Below are 21,890 nucleotides of genomic sequence, written 5' to 3' on the forward strand. Positions count from 1 at the left end.
CATTGTACATACGTCAGGTCCTTGTGACGTTCATAACGTTTTCATTATCAATACAAGCATGAAAGCAGTCTAACGTTCTTTTTTTTCCATTTATACTAAAATTTATAGTGTCCGATTTCAACCATTTTATGATGGTTGTATTCTTTCAGGTATATTCGGCACAATTTTTGAATGGCATTATGAATAAAAATTATGACAATAGGTAAATGCTATATAAGGAATAAATTTTTTTTTTGAAATGTATGTTGCACACGTCTTGAAATGCATTTATTGTGTTAATTATAATGACAATTTACAAAAAGGAATAATGAATCAATTAAAGGTAACTAACCACTAGCCTCCTAACGAGCGCCACACTTTCACCACTTATTTACATTCACAATTTGTTTTAAGATTCGACGACTGTAAAAAAGAGTAAACGGCAAATAAAAGATGCTTACTCTGTGTTTTTCATTTCACGTTAGGATTAGTAGATGTCTATGTTAAAACGCTTAATAAATAATTGAGTTTTATCCTTTTTGTAACAATTTGCTATTCTTAACGATAATTTATTTTTTTCCCGATGCATATTTAGTTTTAGGTGGGAAGATCATGGGTTTCATTTAAAATGCTGTCCATGTTCAAACCATGCAGATCATATGACACGGGCGGCACAGGGTAATTTTTGTCACACCAATGTTTCTCTTCAAATGAATTATTAGAATCATTATGAAGTCAGAAAGAACAGGGATTTGTCTGTATCAAAAGTAGAAAATTCAGCATACAAGACCACAACAAATCAACTTATTTATGTACAGATCAAAGATTTATTTCCCCTTTTTTAACTTTTGAATTGCTTCATATGGTATTGAATTCATTCATTTTTGAGAAAACATGAGTTTGTATCTCACATAGTAGGTATACATTTATACAAATTAGAAAAAAAAATGTTTTGTAATAATCACTGCCTGAGTCGTCCATGGACGGGAGGATTTTGAAAGTGACAATGCCATTTTATTGAAAAAGAGACATTTTGTATATATTTGAGCTGAAACTACAATCTGTTTGGACAGTAACAGCGATTGACTGTTACCAAAAACGAACTCAATCGTTTAACGTCAGTGCACTCTTTATAGTCAGTTTGCTTTTAAATGTATTTTGCAATTACACTCGTTCAACATAAGCAGTTCAACTAACTAAAACGTTTGTATAAATGTTTTTTTTTTATTTTAACAAACAATGTGTACTAACAACATATTTTGATTATTTAACAAGGCAATATATGTACAAAGTCTTTGAACACTTTACATCAGTTGTCTTCGTTCCCTGGTCTGACCTCTCCTTGTGTGTCAAAATGTCCGTTGCTTTCCGGTTCCATGAACGTCATATTTTCCTTACATTTGATGCATTACACCATTAAATCTCATAATGAAGAGTGATTTGAACAATATTACGTATCAAAATTATATTTTTAAAAAATGCATAAGCGACAAAATAAACAATTTTTTTTTAAATACTATACTAAAAAACATATTTATTATTTTAAGAAAAAGACCTGAATTAATTCAGAGAATTAAACGTAAATATTTGCGGAAACAATAAATTGGAACGAAACTCTAGAGAAGAAAGGAGACCATATAAGCTAGTGTAGATTTAATTCAATTCATTTTAGAGTCCATAAAAATTAAAAATCATACAAGTTTTAAAATTTGTTTCTGTTATTTCAGTATCACGCAACTGGAAGTTAGTAAGACAACAAAAATTAAAACGAAAATACTGTTTTATATATCCAATAATAACATTCAAGTAAGTGCTTAAAATTGAAATTTCACATACATATAAAGAGCCTGTAATATCCTACACCAATATTACCTACGCCGTCATCAATGGGGTAGAATAAGTAATTTGGTACATGTATAATAACCAATTTACATAGACAAAGAAAAGGAAACATGAAGTTAACACATGGCACGAATATATAATATGGAAAACATACCTTCCTAAACGTGACTTTTATTAATTCGAACATTTGATAGAGATCACAGCTTTTTTTCAATGGATAACTCACTTCCATATGTTTTATTTGTCTTTTTTTACATTACCATTACATTGAAGTAGCAAAACAAAATGATTTAAACATTTTGTACATTAATTATATTTCAATACAAGTTATTTTATTTTAATGCAAACAGCACTCTAAACAACAATATTAAACAACACAACTTTTAGCACCACTTTATAAATCATACTCTAAAATCAAGTAGAAAGCCCATTATAACATATACTCTGAAGCCTTTTCCCCAAACCCTCATAGATTTAGGCTCGATTAATAAAAATCCTGATCGTGAATATTCTATGAATCTTTTTTTTACTCATAACAGCTATAGTTAAACATTTAAAACAACACACACAACGTGAATAATCTTTATTTAAAGGAAATTAATATAACTTTAATTAGACATGTCACTAGTTTCTTGGTTTAATTATCTCCACAATATATTGCAAATTTCTTATGAATTCACGTTTGTAGTTTTTGTTCAATTAACCAATTTTTTTGAGTTTCCTAAGGAGTACTTAGGTAATTAAAATTTTGGCAACGCATGAAAACAAAACAATTTGGCAAGTAATATTGAAGTTTGATTATAGAAATTAGCTCAAGCAATGCTACAGTTGATTTTTATTACTCTGCGTTTTAGTATGCAAGAAACTTCAGAATTGTTTTCTGTATTGATGCTTTTTATCTAAGATAATTTATAAAACGCTCTTGGATATATGATTTATATATATCACAAGATCTATATCAGTTATGTTTCGCTTACGGTTTTTCAGATACTATGGGACAGTTTGCCCTTCCAATTTAAATAAAAATGGAATGAAACTTGTAACCGACGTCTATTCAAGTTAAATGTTTTATTCTCCAGGCAGAGTTACCGTTCTTTTCATTTGTACGTGTACATCTTTAAAAGTGAACGTCAATACTTATGGTTCATATGCGTAATTTAAGACATTCATAACTCCTTACGAATAATCCCATTGTAATTCTGCCATCTTTGTTTCAAAGTGACGATTTTTTACTAATACCAATCATTGAAGTTTTAAAATTTAATGTTAATAAGTATTCTTTCTTTTTATGAATTTTAAATTTGAATTTCACAGCGAGTGTAAATTAAACGTTATTAACGCCCATGGTGTTCACGCAAGAAAAAAAAACTAGCACGAAGTAAACCAACCAATCAATCAGATGACTGACTTGCAATTATTTAATCATTTTTTTTTAAATATTTGCCGGTGTTTTGGCCAAAGTTAAATACGACATCTTCCGGACCAAACAACAACTATCATTATATATACACCTGACAACATAAAACATTTAGATACAACAGAAATGTTTCGTACAGATGTCTGCCATTCTGTCGCTTAACTGATTGTTTCCTATTTCCATTTATCCAACGTACCCCGGAAAGAAATTCGAGTGTACTGCAGGATAATGATATTGCATCGTGTCACTTATCGAGTGCTTTTACCAAAGTGGCTGGTAATCGTTCAGGTCTTGGTAGAGGCAGTGATGAGATTCATGCTTCTTGTCTGTGGTAAAGTGCAATGACTCCCGGTACACTCTCTTTGACAACAAAGCTGACGTAATCCGCGTCTAAAGTCAAAACTAAAGACAAGATATATGATGAACTTGTAAAATGAATTACCAATTGCAATCCATAAGAAATAAAAATGGACTTTGTGAGGATATTCGGAATGCGAAGAGAGGAATGTTCCGGCTATCTGTAACAAAAACCAAGGCATCCATGCCATGAAGAATACAACAGAAACGATAACATTCATAAAATAGTTTTTTGGTCTCGTGGCAGTGTCTATTAGAATATTCTCAAACATTAATTTCTTTGATCTAAAACGTTCTGTGAAAATATACGAATTGGTAAAGACAAGGGCAAGTATTGCAGGGCACAAGACTATTATACCAGCAGTAACGAAGTATGGCTTCTGATAACCAGGATCAATAGCACACATAAATATTTCCTCGTAGTACGTCTCGTTAGAAATCTTGGAAAACAGTGGTGGACTACAGAAACTAAAAGCAGCAACCCACGTGAAAACGACCCAGCACAGTGAACGTGTAGAGGTCATAGCCGCCTTATGTCGAGCTGGTTTCCGAATGGCAAGATAATGGTCGACACTTATCCATGACAAAGAGTACACACCCACAATAAAAAATATTGCCATAAGATAAGCTTCAATGTGACAGAAGATGTGATCATTGTAGATCCAAGAATTACTAAATGTGCTATAAACAGCAAATGGAGTGATGAACAGTCCAACACACAGGTCAGCAAGCGTCAACGATCCAAAATAGACTTTGTTAATGTTTCGTAGGCATTCAGTTCCCGCCAAAACGAAAAGAATAATACTATTACTTCCAACAATGGCGATTGTGAATAAAATTGTTATTATACTTTCAATGTTAAACGACATTTCACTCACTTTTCATAATTTGTACTGTTAATGATGTTTGAATATTATTTACCATAGGCGTCTGTCAATTCCCAATCCAATTACAAACGTTGAATATTTCCATCAATATTGGATGTTTGTATAAACATTATGACTTACTCGTTGTGTGCTTTTAGATCTAGCGACTTTGAAAATCGATTGATACGACTTAATTTTCATTGTTATAACTAAATGTTCATTCAACGAGAATACAAGACATATCTTTTCTTCTTCTATGGTTTTCCGTTTCTAGTAACAAATAAGATTCTCACACTTTTAGTCTATACCAAATTTGTTCCTGGAGGCATGCTTCTAGAAGAAAGTAAAACATAATAGTTATTTAAGATGAAATTGATGAAGCTTTGGGAAACTTAAATGAAAATAATTTTTTTTATTTCTTGTGATCTACTTTGTAACATCAGCATATTTCATGATGTGGTTTACAAGATTAACAAGAAACTATTTACAGGATATTGTAAAGGATAAATGGCCCTCATTTGTGTATTATCATATACTAGTGCTTTATTCACCGCTGATAAATTTGAGTGACAATAATTTTTAATAGTATTTATTACTCTAGTTAATTGACTTCATTACTGCCAGTTTCTGATTGGGATATTTCTTCGACTTTATCTACATGTAACCAGTAAAGTTGATATCGCAATAAGATAGATAGATAGAGAGTTCGTGTGTAAATTAAATGCTTAAGCCGTCAAGTCTTAAGAAATATCATGTGACCAAAATTGAAACCATTACTTAAGAAAAACAAGGAGTATTATTTTTTGTCTTAACTACCACATACGAATTATCAAACTTGTATACGATTTCTAGCTTGCCAGAGTTCACGATGAACAAAGCAACAAATTGGAATAGTCTTTAAGTTCATCTTGCCCAAAAGGCCAGGTGAACTATCCCTTCAGCACCTGCGTATGGAGTGTTCATATCACAACTCATACGTTATGCCAGAGCTTGCCAAGGCTACGCAGACGTTTTGTAACGCGCTAGATTTCTAACAAATAGGCTTCGGTGACAGGGTTATGTTGCTACAAGATTGAAGTCATCACTACAAAAGTTTTATGGTCGTCATCATGAACTCGTGGATCGTAACGGTGTATCCATCTTCGCCATGAAAACTGATTTGTTCAAAGTGTAATAGCTTTCCTTTTCTCTTTCGTCTACCCCGGACTTGACTTTTTATGTTTTCTAGGAGCTAACCCTACCGGTGCACTGGGTCCATCCTCCCAGTATTTAATGGAGTCCGAGTTGCTCATTCGCTTTTGTTACTTTGTATGTATGATTTTAGTTACTCTATGTTTTTTGTTGTGTATGTCTGGTCTTGGTCCCTGGATTACATTCTTTTGATTACCACTATAACCTTGGTTCCCTTGATTACTCTTGGTATCTCATGACACCCGTCGTTGTCATTGGCAATTTTTCAAAACTCTTCTTCTTTAATACTGCTAGACCAATTCAATTGGTATGTTCCTTAGTGTATTTTGTATAGAACAGGTGTGGGGATCTCTGATCCGTCGAAAACATGGCCGCCGTTACTAAAAATAGAACATAGAGGTCAGTCAAAAATGGTTTTTTTTTTTTTTTTTTTTTTTTTTTTTTTTGCATACATCTCCGTCAAGTTTAGCCAAATTCTGACAGGGAAAATTCTGACAGAGAAAAAGTGTTCAGCAGGATGAGGTCTCTTTGCGGTCAAATTTTCGTTTTAATCTGTTAAATCCGTGTTGGAGTTATTGTCCTTCTTTGACATTTTTTTACCATTTTTAATGTTATGGCTTTAAAAACATTCTCCTCAGAATCTACTGGACATAATTCAATGGAAACTGATATAAATGTTCTCTAGTTATTTTTTGTCTAAGAAAAGAAAACATAGCCACTTTTACAAAAATAGAATGTTGCTTATCAAGTCAGGTGAGCAAATCAGACACTCTAGTTGTCCGAAATTAAAGTATCTAAACTTTATAAGTATAAAATAAGATTCTTAGACCCGACTTTAGGACAATCGTGGCAAAAGAAATAACATATAAATTATAGCATAGAGGATTTCTAGCACAATAAATATGTGGGTTAATTTGAGTAAATGTAAACTGTTTTAGTACAACACACTAAAATGAAGCTGTGAAAGAGTAATCAAGGAAACCAAGATTCTAGAGGAAATCAAAAGAATAAGAATATAATCCAAGGGCAAAGACCAGATATGGAAAACAAGCCAAAACAACAAAGAACATAAAATAACCAAGATAATACATACAAAGTTAAATGAGCTACTTGGACTCCACTAAAAACGGGAAGCATGGACCAGGTGCATCGGGAGGGAAAGCGTCCTCTGTTTTTCAAGACACAGCCACCGAGTTGCTCATAAAAAGTCAAGTCCAGGGTAGACGAAAGAGGAAAGGAAAACTACGAGACGTTGACCAAATCAGTTTTCATGGTGCAGATGGATACACCTTAATGAATCACGAATTTAAGGCTTGAATGAAAAGACATTTCGTCCAATTTAACCTTGACCTTGACTGAACAATGTAGCTATGGTAAATTATCTGCCACTATAATATGTAAGTAATTATGGACAGAAATTACAACATCAAGAAAATAGATTATTCTTTTTTTAGAAAAAACATGAATTACTAAATTACGGCTATTACGTTGATTGTTTATAAAGCTGTTTAAAATTGTCGACTGGTCACCTAGTTAAAGAAATTAAAAAAAAAAAAGCCTTAAATTTCCTTGAAAAGATATTTTAAAAGATATTATGGTCGTAATTATTTTCCAATTTTAAAAATTTAACAAAGTGAATTTACCCAAAACAAATCGATTATTGTTTATTTTTTAAAAATGACATTGCCATGTTTATATATTGCTAATGCAAACTGTCTTATTACATAAATGAAAAAAAACACATATTAAGAAGAGGAATGCAACCAGAGAAGAAATCATTGTTGATAGTGAATGATTTACTATACGTGAGATCCAATATAACTTGTCTGTAAAGCGTGCCACTAGAGTATTTTATTGTAGATTACATAATAAATAACTAGAGTAATTGAGTTTTACTTGTACAAAAGAGGATGTGCTGTAAGACAGGAATCAGTTTACTGGAGTTATATAATATCGTAATATAAAATTGCAATAAACGCCATCTTATTATTCAAATAATAAGCAGAAATATTAAGGAAATCTGGCTGATTTGCCGTAGTGCTTGATTGTATTTATAGTATTATTCCATAAGCATTGTAATAAATGTCATGTATTAAGGAAGTTTATTTGTTAAGCTGTAACCAAGGTGCTTATTATCTTAGGTATTAATTTCGTACTTTGTTAATTGTTTATCAATTCGTGGTTTTCTTAGGGCGTCTTATTTTTCAAAAAGACGATTTTATCATAGATATTATCAGGTGAAGCTTATATAAGCATGCATCAGAGAACGGATTAGCCATAAAATTATTTTCACTTACGTATGAGTTTTATCATTCGACAGAAATGTTACAGTTTTAACATAGAGTCAAAAAATAAAAATATCTAAACAAAATTGTATTCACATACTTTCAAACATGTATTATATAATACTAATTATATCACCAATCGCATAACTTTCAATTATGAACGTTACAAACAATCATCTTTTTTATCTATTCTTATTTCTGAATACTACATTTTTATTTTTGAATTTGTCATTATCGTTTCTGATTGAATGTATATTTGAGGAGATACGACAAACTGTGGCAATACCCCTTCAGCACCTGCGTATGGAGTGTCCATATCACAACTCATACGTTATGCCAGAGCTTGCCGAAACTACGCAGACTTTTTGTATCGCGCTAGAACTCTAACAAATAGGCGTCTGGAACAGGGTTATGTTGCTACAAGATTGAAGTCTTCGCTACAAAAGTTGTATTGCCGTCATCATGAACTCATGGATCGATATGGTGTATCCATCTGTGCCATGAAAACTGATTTGTTCAACGTGTCATAGTTTTCCTTTGCCATTTCGTCTACCCCGGACTTGACTTTTTATGAGCAACTCGGCGGGTGTTTCTAGAAAAGCAGAGGACGCTAACCCTACCGGTGCACCGGGTCCATGCTCCCAGTTTTTAGTGGAGTCCGAGTTGCTCATTTGCTTTCGTTGCTTTGTATATATGATTTTAGTTACTTTATGTTCTTTGTTGTGTATGTCTGCTTTCCGTTTCTGGTCTTTGTCCCTGGATTACATTCTTTTGATTACCGCTGTAACCTTGAAATCGAACAATAATCATAGATAAACATCATTGAAAAAAAAATACTCATGAACTTTGTCATCGGTAATGAATTTGTCTATGAGTCTTCAAGTAGATAGATCAAACGTGTCATTTTCTGCTTTACATTTGACGTCATATATTACTACAATAAGATGCTTAATAACGTATCATTTGACTGACCATGTCAAAATATGAAAGAACTTTCAGATCACATATCAGTTGAGAATCAGCGTCATTGTGAAGTAATGTTTTTTTTTAGAAAGTAACTGTAGAAATATGTATGAAGATATGTTCTTTCTCATCTCATTATTTTGTAAAGCACCATGCATGAATTAAAAAACACCAGTCACATGCAGTATTTAAAAGGTAATATAAAATCATTCTGAAATAACATAAAATATAAAAAGCAAGACGCTTTCTTAGGTTTTCCTCAACACAAATATTTGTAAAGCTTTGACATTAATACCAGGTATGGTTTGGAGTTCATCGTACTAATGTTACATTTATATTGTTGAGCCATTAATTGATATTCGTTTTATATCGATCGGTCAATTCATAATTCTTAGAAATGCAACATATTTTTTCTTGGAACTTCAATAAACAGGGTCATGATATGCCTATCTGATAAAACCAGACATTTCCATTAATATGACAGCAATTTGTTCTGACTACATACATCTTAAGAATGATTTCCCTTGAGGAATATCGAGGAAAGTAGTACCAATCGATCATAGAGAATTTGTCCACACTAATTTATGGATGAATTGGCCATGTCTTGTATCAGTCTGCATAGTAATGTGTCGTTTAAGTGTCTTTATCAGACAGGAGAACTAGTTACAATATAGATAAAGAACTAGTTACAATATAGATAATTTTGTTAACGCACGTCGTAGATCACTTTAATATTACCATAATGAATGTTGTTATTAATATGTTATATTATTGTCTGTTGAAACATTGAAAATGCCCAGAATGCAATGGTGTTCCCTAAATAGCAAATGTTACGTGTTTATTATGAACACAAATGAATATCGTATCAATGTTACCAGTAACAGTATTTTTGCATTTTATCATACATTTTTCTTTTTAAAAAAACTTTCAGGACCGGGTTAATCTCCCCACTTTTGAAATCTCTTGATCCACCACTACATTTTACATCCCGATAAGTATGAATGTAGTAATTACACTTTTTGCGTCCATATACCGTGTAAAGATATACATGTGATAAAATTATACTTAGTATTTCATTGTTTGCGATGCTGGATAAATAGTTAAAACCAGGATTCGTTCAAACATACAGAATTTGTAAACCACAGCCTGTTTTATACACTTCAATAAAATTTGGTATGTTGTAATAGTGTATAAATAGATAATGTTTTAGGCTTTTTGCATGAATACTGGGGAATATCATATCCCGATTAGAATTTCATACTGAACTCGGGTGCAATATACATTCAACGAGGGATAATATAATATGGTAATATTATTTAGACTTTTGCCATGGATAGGTCGTCACAAATTTTAGTTATTGTAAAAGTGTAATATGGAAATTTACTGCACGCTGAAGTTGCGTTGTTTTCTATGGGAAATTACATTGCTATACAATGAATTCAATTAATTCTTTCTATAACCTTGGTTCCCTTGATTACTCTTTCATTATGAAGCGAAACAATATAAGTCTATTTTACTGGATACATTTAAATTTCCAATTTTTTAAGTACATATGAAAATCTCAAAAGGTCTTACCATCAAATGCGAGGAGACGATTTATAATACATTCCACAAAAGAAACTGAAACGAGAACAAATGTTAGCATAACTCACAAGAGGATACCCTATGACATACAGGTGTACAGGCATTTTCTATTTATTCATTGAAAATACGCAAAGGGTTAACCAAAAAAATATCTTTGGCACTTTTCATAATAAAAGCTGTTTGGTGTATAGGTACACAATGGGAATACCCAACATTTCATCTGCATTAATGAAATAGTATAGTTTACATTTTTGTGATTTCCGCTAGAATCTTGGTTCCCTTGATTACTCTTAAATTCATAGAAACCTCAAACTCATTTAAAGCAAAAGCTAAAATAGGTGGACAAGTGCATTACCTCAAAATCGTTCCAAGACGTGCGTTATGAAATTAATAACACAATAACACATGATATGGTAAAGAGTACTCGAGTACTTTAGAATACAAGAGAATGACAAAAATTTTTTGGACCAACTACCGAAAGATCATCCAGAGTAGTATATACCCCGCATTCAGTGGGAAAATCCCAGTTTTTTTAAATGCTGATTTTTTTATCGACTTTGTCCAGTGTGGTGGACCCGTTTTTCAACAAACGGTCGGCATTCCAATGGGAACAAATTGTGCTCCTTTACTAGCTGACCTATTCCTTCACTCTTATGAGGCTGACTTTATAGCTGATCTGATCAGAAAGAAAGAATATCGTTTAGCTAGATCCTTTAATATCAGTTTCCGCTATATATATATATGACGTATTATCTTTAAACAGTCCTAATTTCGGGGATTTGATACATCGCATCTACCCTAAAGAACTTGAGATAAAGGATACTACTGACGCTGTGAAGTCAGCCTCATATCTTGACTTACACTTAGAAATCGATGGTAAAGGAAAACACGACAAACGTGATGACTTTTCATTCAGATTTGTCAACTTTCCTTTCATCTGTGGCAACATCCCTTCAGCACCTGCGTGTGGAGTGTTTATATCACATCTCATACGTTATGCCAGAGTTTGCTGTAACTACGTATCGCACTAGACTTCTTACAATTAGACTTCTGGAACAGGGTTATGTTGCTACAAGATTAAAGTCATCGCTACAGAAGTTTTATGGTCGTCATCATGAACTCGTGTTTCGTTATGGTGTATCCATTTGCACCATGAAAACTGATATGTTCAATGTGTAACTGTTTCCCTTTCCTTTTCCGTCTGCTCCGGACTTGCATTTTTATGAGCAACTCGGCGGGTGTTTCTAGAAAAGCAGAGGACGCTTTCCCTACCGGTACACCTGGTCCATGCTCCCAGTGCTTAGTGGGGTCCGAGTTGCTCATTTTCTTTTGCTACTTTGTATGTATTATTTTGGTTATTTTATGTTCTTTGTTATGTTTGTCTGTTTTCCATATGTAGTCCCAGCATAACATTTTTTTTATTTCCGCAAGAAGCAAAGAAAAACACTTTAACAACAAGCAACACACTGAAACCAAATAAAAAATATTAAACCCGGAGCTTCAACTTATAAATATATGACATGAGAGTACCAAATAGTTCTTTTCATTTCGATATGTGTTAAACGTTAAATGTTGAAATATAAAAATGACATTTGAATATAGAATTCGAACAAATATCAACCTACCATAACAAATACATGGCCTTCATAATGCGATGTAACATACGAGGAGATTTATACAGACCTCTGTGTTAGTAAATCAATATGTTGTAGATGTGACAATGTTATAAAATGTGTTTTTGATCAGATTGTATGAATACAATTAGGATTTCCGCGGTTAATGGTGATAGAATTCCCCCTGATCTCTAGCAATAACAATATATAATCAGATCGATGTTGACGTTGTTAATCATGACATAGGTCCAACAATCCTGAACTGATGCAACACGATCAACTAAATAAGGTTGAATTATCATGAGCAATCAAAAGAGATATTACAAATCAAAAAATGGATTGGATGTTGATTACTCCACAATACTGTTACTGGTTACATCGAAAATATCATTATCCTGTTATCGAGTACTCGATAAAAATGTCCTGAATAATTACATAATAGCAATGTTCTAGGCTTAATGGGTACTTTTTGGTTGTACTGCAGCAGCTATTGAATCAAATCCTTCACGGAAGGAACAAATGAAATCTTGCATGTTACATATCGGACGAACCATGTAATGAGATTATTACGCATTTGGGAGTTGTACAATCTGCTGCACTATGCTGATTCATCATTTTATTCAACCTTTGATCCTAATAACACCATAAAATTGTAAGGAAAACTAAGCTATGTAAGGAAACGTTTTACTTAAACTTGTTAAAAATACACAGTAGAAGACTAGTATAACAAGAATTTTATCACGACTTTTTCAATGCAGCGTCAGTTTACATGTCGGACTAAGGAAACAGATGTCAAAGCAAGTATGAAAGATAGATACTAGTATTAAAACAAATTACAACCACTGCATTATTATTTAGATTAACAGTGTGCACATAATGTAGGACAACATATAGAAGACTTGATAATTATAGTTGTCGCCTGGATATTTTCTTATAATATCTAATATCAATTGTTAATGTAGACACTATAAAAAGTATAACTAAAGAGTTGGGATGACATAATGTGAAGCATTGGTGAAGAATACAACAGAATAAATTTTCTAACTCTAACGCTAAATATGAAGCTTTTACACACAGAAACCTACAACTGTAGATTCGTCAAATACAACAATGCATGAATGGGTAAAGTCAAGAATAATACAGAAAAATGAAATTTCTGACTAGGTAACGCAGAAAATGTTTCGTAGATTAAACAATACCACCCCTCGAACTATTTATTCTACACAACACAACAGAAAGTACAAGAAAGTTTACAACAGCACAGCCAACAACAATATGAATCACTAATTAACCATGACGACAACAACAAAACGAAAAATAAAAATAATACAAATGACCAAATTTGGTTTGATACCACTGTTAAATTCGACCGAGTGCAAGCAAATCCAGGATTTCAGGTAAGGTGATAATAAATCGGATTTAAGGCAGGACGAAGCGAGGTACGAACATTTTGAGAGGTAGAATTTGTGAAACCCTACATTGGGAGGTCTGCCCTTATGAAGCTGCGTCTATGTATGAGACAACGATCAAAGCTGAAGAAAGGAAGCATATCATTCGGTGGGTATAGAACAAATCAATTTGAAGAATTAAAACCGCAGAAAAGAAAAATAAGACTTTCATCGGCGATTTACTTAACTGTAACAGTCAAAATGGAGAAGAATTTGTATTGCACATGGTATAATATGGTAATGTATTTCCGTAGTGTTCTGGTCTTGAGTTCTTATATACAAGTCCTTTGGGGTCTAGATCTTCCTATGTCATTGGTTCTAATTCTGCTGATTAGAGCACGTATATATCGAAATTTGCAGTATGTTGTAATAGGTATTTTTGTATTCAATTCATTGTTCCGACTAAGCAGTTTCTGAACTTCAACCCTAAACGATTCGTTATCAATATTTTAGTTATAAATGTTTCGTCAATCTTTATTTCTGGAATTCAATCGTCAGCAACTTACAAATTCAAGGCCGATGCTGTTCATTAGATGATGGAATTGATAAATGACTTACACTACCGATCGGTGTTGATTTAAATGTTTGTGTTGTTTGCATTGGCTGCTTTTTAAAACAAATATTGTAAGATTAACACTGCAAAGCTATCAGTTTTGAATATAATTTTTGGACAGCTTTTAATGGCAATGAAAAACATCCTATTATGGTTTTATCTTGTCGGGGAGAACTGAATTGAAATGTTATTGTCAATGGTGGTATTGAATGGTGGTATTGAACCAAACACCACAGACAGAAACCAATTAACAGAATTGACATGTTTGTGTTTCTCGAGACATTTCGTGACATTTTCATCAATTTGGGAACCAATTAAAATGGAGTGACAATTAATGCACTTGTCAGAAAAGGTAATAGATGCAGCATATGTTCAAGAAGCAATTTACCAGATGAAAGGAAATAATTTTAAATAACTAATGGAAACGTTCAAAAAAGTCCTTTGTGGTGAAAATGTAAATTATCAAAGTCACTTGTTGGGAACAGATGAGATGAAAGGGAAGAACAACTGTTTTCTTTAAATGTTCCAATTATGACGCATTAAATCTATTACAGCTCTATGATATAAATAAAAGACGTAGTTCTGTAGATAATATAAAGATTCTTTGAAAATTTACCTTTTATGTTAAAAATTTTAATCATTCATGAAGCAATTTTCTACAAAAGCAGTACAATTACAATTTAATGCTTATATAATTCAAATGTAGTATTTCCTTAACTATATTGTTCGTGTATATCTGAAAACTAAATGAAGTTAGCGTCTATTTCAAATCCGCTTGAGTCGTAGTCTGTTATTCATCTCTTACAATTATATTTGATATCTGTGTTTATATATCTTCATACCAGAAATTTTAACCAATAATGTATATAAATACGCAGATGTATACAGCATAGGTATACAGCAAGTACTTCGCATGATAAGAACAGATACTATAATAAACAAAGACATTCCTACACTTCTGTTGAAAGCAATTACCATTATAGATTTACAGAAGTAATTAACAAAAGTATTTACCTTCCATCTTGCATTTACAGACATGATTCCCCTATCCGTCCATAGAAAATCTGGCATGAAAACATTTCACTTCGGATATATTTCCTGTTCATCCTAGAAACGTGGGTGTTGTTTGATCCCTCTGTAATAACATTGATCGCTTCTATACAAAATCATAGAAATACATTCTAATTACACTAGAACGATAATCAGACGGCTTTTTAGTAGAAACTGATTAGCAGATGGCTTGTGTTCAATATCTTCTGTGTAGTATCATATCTGTCTACAGCCCAATACACATCGCTGCAGGAACATCGGCAGCAGTAATTGTCCATATAATTACTTATGACAAACTGCAAATCGTTGGTTCAATTAGTTATTATTTTTGTTTTACGTAACATAACGATGTGGTCTTAGACAATATTTACTGAAGGCAACAATGTTATAATTAATCTAGCTGTTCCTACTTTACAGTTCTGAAATAATGGGAGAGACTTGTATACCGAAGACTTGAAAGTGTGCACTCTACTGGTGCACTTTTTGAATTATTCATAAACAAGAATGTTTTTATTTGTCTTTTTTATTCTTTCTTTTTTTGTTTTTTGGTCGTGTAATCTGATGAATGACTCTTCTAATACAGTGAGTAATGGGTTGTTTTATCTTCTGTGGTCAACAAGAATGAAGTGATTACGATTTAATTGCTTTGTTCCAACTGAAGCTGTTTTTCTTTTTCTTTTTTGTGTTTGTAGTTTCGTATTATACTCATAGGGTGAAACATTTCGGGTAAAGAGTTCATAGATGTAATAAATAAGGAAACTTGAATTAATTTGATAAAAGGTTATGTTAGTTTTATTTTATGGTGTTTAAACTAATTGTTCGCAAGGGTTTGCCAGCTATCTACATATTTCCGCAGAGAAAGTCTATGGTATATAAGAATCATTTTGTTCGTTTGTCTACACAACTTGTAAACGCACATCATCCTATAAGTATGCCGTTCCATGGGAATGGTAAAACTTTAAGGCCGAATGTCATATGTAAACGTACATGAAGCAAAACATAAAAAAGGGGGTGTGGTGAAACGCAACAAATGCACCAGCGTATAGCCTAAATCCAAAATAGTAAATATCATCATTATCGTATGGAGTGTTCGTATCACAACTTATACGGTATGCCAGAACTTGCCGAAACTATGCAGACTTTTTGTATCGCGCTAGAACTCTAACAAATAGGCTTTTGAAACAGGGTTATGTTGCTACAAGAGTGAAGTCATCACTACAGAAGTTTGATGGTCGTCATCATGAACTCGTGGATCGTTATGGTGTATCCATCTGCACCATGAAAACTGATTTATTCAATGGGTCATAGCTTTCCTTCCTCGTTTGTCTACCCCGGACTTGACTTTTTATGAGCAACTCGGCGGGTGTTTCTAGAAAAACAGAGGACGCTTACCCTACCGGTGCACCTGGACCATGCCCTCAGTTTTTAGTGGCTCATTTACTTTTGTTATTTTGTATGTATCATTTGAGTTACTTTATGTTCTTTGTTGTGTATGTTTGTTTTCCATGTCTGGTCTTTGTCCCTGGATTACATTCTTTTGATTACCGCTATAACCTTGGTTCCCTTGATTACTATGTTCCTTGTTATATTCTGCTTGAGAGGATCTCGAAAGTTGTAAATTTCAGAGTCTTTTTTTTTTTGTAGGAGCTCGATTTTTTGTTTGTTATATGCATAGCAATTCTATCAGAGAGACGTTTAATACGGTAATCTCGATAAAAAAATAAATCCTGTCATGAAATGAAAATGTAACACCTACAAAAAACTGCTAGCCAAATAATTTCGCATGTCATAAATATTTTCTATATGAATACAGGTTGTTACAATACAAAAATGACATGTATATCTATGGGATGTGCAACAGCTGTCAGAATTGATTGTCTGCCTTCATATCTAACCTGACGACCACTTCCTGATTTATGCTGCATGCACATGATACATTAGATATATAGTATTAAGCATGATAATAAAGTTTTTTTTCGGTGTATTATACTAATTTACATAATGTGTTGGGTTTAACGTAAAGAAAAGTCACAGTTGCCCATGAAAGCATAATAATTGCGAAGAATATACATTTGACAAAAAGATTCCATCGTGTATCCGATTTTTCAGGAATTATGTTTTTAAGCATACATGCATGAAAAAGATAGAATGTGATGGAACAATATAGTTGCACGCAATGAAACAAAAACAAATGCTTTCTCAATTTAAATGAGTAATTAGACCAAATTACATATAAATTATTAACATGTACAGCTAAATAGCTTAGAATTAACATGAACAAAGTAGCAATAATAAGAACGAATTTACAATATGCCTTAAACGTTACTTTGTTAATAATGTCACCTTTCATGTGCCTCCATTAATTCCTCAGAACCGGGATGCGTCTGTCAATCTTAGTTTTGTGTGAAGTGTTAAATATAGGAGCTTCTATGGATAGGCGACCGGTTCTGTTTAACTTGGCTGAAATCAGATCTGGGTTTACATCTTGAGGAATACTGATTTCTCTAGAATATTCCCTTTTCATCGATCCGCTATCAGAATTTTTTGCGTGAATTTTTAGTGTGTTCCCAATAGTCTTGATTTCGACTTCTTCCGGTCTAAAGTCTCCGATCTGATATTCTACCAAAAATGTCTTTCTTCCGGAGACATCGGACGTAATAGGAGACGGTTTTCCAAATCTTTTTCGTTCTTCCGGAAAGCTTGTTTCGTACGGATCCCACTCGTCGTCTTTCACCAAAACCATTCGTTTCGAGATAACATCTGACAGAGACCAATCGTCAGCCCTTGGGGCGACCCTTTTGAACGTTTCATCCCATTCCTTTCTAACACGAGTATCTTCTACACTTGGCTCGGTGTATGTAGTATATTCAGTTGCAGGTCTGCTCGAATAACTGGAATAAACAATAGGACCAGTTGTCTTGTAAGTTGTGGTGGTATATCTGTTTGGTACCGTAATGTCGGTTCCATATCTTGGTCTATCTGTGCCAATTCTATATTCAGTGGTGTATGAAGGAATTCCACCCTCCCTTGTGGTTTCCTTTCTGTAAACTTTCCTCTCGTATTCCATTGTGACAATCGAAAGTTAAAATCTCAACGAAAATCCCTACCAGCTAATGTTCTGCTTACTGTAAAGTGCCAGAGAAAGAGTCTTAATTTTGCAGAATTAGCGTGTAGCGAGGCGACACGTATTCTGTGCCTACGAATCAGATATAACTAGCATACCAGTGGTATATTTTTGTTGTTTGTGTATTTGCCAAGCTTGTCCAGGACAATTTATACTTCAGATGAAAAATGTTCTGGAAAGGCTATTATGCTACACTTTTAATCTGTTAAACGACTGATGACCAGAGGAAACTATGTAACGTCTCAGTGAAAGGGATATATTTCAACCTTTGTACAGATTACATCATCAAGGTGAGAGATCACCCACCTGACACATTACAATAAAATACAACTATAGGTTAAACTTAGCTTTTAAAGACTATACTAACTACCAATAAAGCGATACAGGTTAACCTCGTCATAGCCCTCAGTAAATATACAAAAGAGAATATGCTACATGTTCACTTCTATGTGCTAACATTTAATGTTCAAATTGTTGTGCTTCGGGTGTTTAATGACTGATAAAGTGACTGGGTGCAGCAAATAAAAGTTTAATCACTATGTTGAATCCATCCTTTTGTTGTCTGATTGATCACTTTTTATACCACTTACTTATATGTAATCAGGAAATCGTGTAATCAAATTGTTATTCCTACCAGGGCTTAAGACATAAATGGGCAGCATTGTGGTATAATTGTAGTGACATTCAGAAAAACGGACTGGCAGAACTTACTCAAATAGAATGAAACAGCAACTAAGTGATCTTGCTGATAAGTTTCTGTGATGTCAGGCGAACTACTAAGATACAACCTTATGTATAATACTGATATCCACCACACAAAATGCGGTAGCTGGCAAGGTTGAAGTAGGGTAAATGAGTGTAAAGAAAGTGAACAAAAGTAAACAAGCAGCTAGCATATTAGCCTTGTGTAAGATTGTCACATATACTAGTCTATACCACGACAGGCACTTGAAATATTAATTGTAGCATGCACTTGTGCTGTATACAAGGGCAAATCTGATAATATACATACGGAATTCATACAAATAGTTTTTGTTGCAACCAATTATTGCTATCATTATCTGTACTCTTATCGTAGTTAGTATTGCATGTACATGGCTTGGTTACTGTTACATGTACATCATGGTTTGATTACATGTACATGTATATGGCTGACCATTTTTGTTCGGTTTAATGTCGCTTCAGGTTAGAGTGTAATAAAACATCGTGACCATTGATCCTTTAGTTTAACCAACAGGCATTGGCGTGAACTTTCTGGTTTGACAGACAGTCCCTTCTGGGTGATTTATAGTCATAGACATGTATAAAACAAAAATTGTATATTTACATCTCGATCGATTCTGGGTCAGATGCTCTTAAATTTACATGTATCGGTTTTTGTTATCCATCTAGTTTTATCTATCTAGTTTTGTCTGTTTTGTGGTAGTCTCCTATAATGAAGTGTGAATACTGCAAAAACAGTATATGAGTTACGACGAGAACTTAATGGTAACCATTCGCCTGTTGTCAGATTTGGTAATATATCCAGAAAACCGGTTCCGAGGATTGGAACCCTCTCCCATATTCTAGAAAATTTGTTAATTTTATGCAAAATTTGATCAAAATGAACAAAATGATGACCTGGAACTCCTTTTCAATTAGGGGATCCGCAACTGAATTTTGAAGTTGAAATGTATTAGCAACAACCAAATATAGCGGAAATACATTATCACTTAATTGTTTTAACCTGTCATAACTTAATGTATTTACTTTTTCAGTACTGTATACCTATACATGTATAATGTAAAAAAGGGAAACTTGTGAAATAATATAGAACCATCTAGCTTACTATAAATTGTACTTAGTACCCCAGAGCAACATTTGGACGTTATACATGATTTACATCGGTAATCTTATAATTCCCACGCTGGTAATAAAGTCCATACACAGCATATATGTAGGTTGTTGAAAATTAGTAGTTTGTTGAAGTAAAACTTTAAAACAAAACATGCATGTACCAGGTGCTTCGATAGGGTCTTAAGATATTGTTATGTTGTTGTTTTTCTTTTTTTTTTTTTTTTTACAGAAGTCCAGTTTCATCATTTTTTCTGGTGTTGTTGACTGAAAAACGTTCAAAATTGAATTTACATTTTCATAGTTTTTTTTTTCCTCCGAGAGAGACATATTTGGCTTGTGCATGTGTACGATATGTCGTTAATGATATAAACTGTTTACAATGCCAATCTACTACATAGTTTTCCTTCAGGCTATAACTGCATTTTTCCTTATTTACTTCAAGGGACAAAACAGAGAAAAATAGTTCACTGCAAATTGTCTGTATTACAAATCTAAACAATAGCATGTAACAGAAACGAGATTACAAGTATTCATACTTAAAGCACTGAAAAATTCACCTCATTACAATTTCAGAATTTATGTATATTCAGTCATTATTGAAAGTATTTCCATAAAAGTCGGAATAAAGTATCCATTCACATGTATTCTGGGTTTTTCTCCGACTTGTTTACTTCCTGTGTTCAATTGGAATCAATTTATCTCTGCCCCCGGTTAAGGCTGGCAGTGGTGCCTCAATTGTAAGTTTTCCTCTGTCGCTTAACTTCGATGTCAAGAAATCTGGTTTTACTTCTTTTGGCAGAACATATTGGCGAGAAAACTCGCGATATGATTGTCTGTTGGGATCTTTGTCGTCGTGCCTAGCATGAATAGATAGTTGATTTCCAGAAGTTTTCACAGCGATTTCCTCTGGTTTAAAATGTGAAACGTCAAATTCCAGGTAAAATTTCCTTGCACCATCTCTTTCTTGCACGATTGGATTGTCCATTCGGAAGTTCTCCGATAAGCGCCAATCCTCAACGGACGGCACTACCGGTGTTGATGCCTGAAGTGGAAATAACGGGGCTATCGAAGAAGTAGGAATTGATGCTGGCACAATATTCCTTGACATGCCTTCACACATTCTCCTCATTTCTTCACCCATTCTTCGCATTTCGTTGTCCATTGCGTTCGAGGAATAGTTTTCCTGAACTCGCATTGGTCGCTCGATAATCTCATACGGAGCTAAATCTCGACTGTAGCTGCTACGATGGTAATCAAAGGCTGGGTACGGGTCATGGTATATTGGCAAACGACGTTCAAAAGAATAAGGCCAAAAGTCCCTTTCGTATCGGATGGGTACATGTCGTGACATAGTCCAATCTCAGGTATAATAATGTGAAAATAGAGAGTCAAAAGCTTAATCCGTCAAATAAGTTAGTTAAAAAGCAATCTCCTAATTAGAACTTTTCTGATAAGAACAGGGACACACGAGCATTTCTTATATACCTAAGAAAAAAATTCTGGAAGTATCTTAGCGTGATGTTTAAATGATGACTTTATGCTTTGATAACATTTTTGCCTATAGCTGGTCATTAATATCATAAAAAGAAAGAGACAGGTAAATAAATATCTAACATCCAGATATTTCTTCGGGGGAAATGATGCGCCTCATCAACCACTGAATCATTCGGCATTATCTACCTTTTACGATTCTCTCTCGAACTTTTCAGTCCCGTAATGGATGTTTTATCTATTTTTAATTGAATCGCATGCAGTGTTAATAGTTTACTAATGATGTCATGG

The 21,890-nt window shown here is 33.5% G+C and overlaps 2 protein-coding genes across 9 annotated transcripts; both read right to left on the reverse strand.

Moving 5' to 3' along the window:
- Window positions 1-1,183: 1,183 nt before the first annotated feature.
- LOC148611203 (melatonin receptor pdcr-1-like) lies at window positions 1,184-15,916 on the reverse strand. 8 transcript variants are annotated; one of them, XM_088591480.1, is made up of 4 exons: window positions 15,113-15,916; window positions 10,476-10,520; window positions 5,858-6,032; window positions 1,184-4,794 (listed from the first exon to the last, which is right to left on the reverse strand). In XM_088591480.1, the coding sequence occupies exon 4, from the start codon at window positions 4,462-4,464 to the stop codon at window positions 3,523-3,525; it is 942 nt and encodes a 313-aa protein (XP_088447606.1). In that variant the 5' UTR covers window positions 4,465-4,794; window positions 5,858-6,032; window positions 10,476-10,520; window positions 15,113-15,916; the 3' UTR covers window positions 1,184-3,522. The 8 variants fall into 8 exon arrangements, with proteins under 8 accessions (XP_088447606.1, XP_088447605.1, XP_088447607.1 ...); XM_088591479.1 differs by lacking the exon at window positions 15,113-15,916 and adding an exon at window positions 12,110-12,205; XM_088591481.1 differs by lacking the exon at window positions 10,476-10,520.
- A 4,470-nt stretch (window positions 15,917-20,386) lies between these two features.
- On the reverse strand, window positions 20,387-21,628 carry LOC148611204 (small heat shock protein OV25-2-like). Its single transcript, XM_088595282.1, has one exon. The coding sequence runs from the start codon at window positions 21,457-21,459 to the stop codon at window positions 20,776-20,778; it is 684 nt and encodes a 227-aa protein (XP_088451408.1). The 5' UTR covers window positions 21,460-21,628; the 3' UTR covers window positions 20,387-20,775.
- Between the last annotated feature and the right edge of the window lie 262 nt (window positions 21,629-21,890).

The sequence above is a fragment of the Perna viridis genome, chromosome 7 (genome assembly GCF_037379345.1).
Source record: "Perna viridis isolate PV_CMFRI_1.1 ecotype Kerala chromosome 7, ASM3737934v1, whole genome shotgun sequence".
NCBI lineage: Eukaryota > Metazoa > Mollusca > Bivalvia > Mytilida > Mytilidae > Perna > Perna viridis.

Coding starts and splice junctions, on each gene's coding strand:
- LOC148611203 (XM_088591476.1), bottom strand. CDS start 4,464: ATGTCGTTTAACATTGAAAGTATAATAACAATTTTATTCACAATCGCC.
- LOC148611204 (XM_088595282.1), bottom strand. CDS start 21,459: ATGTCACGACATGTACCCATCCGATACGAAAGGGACTTTTGGCCTTAT.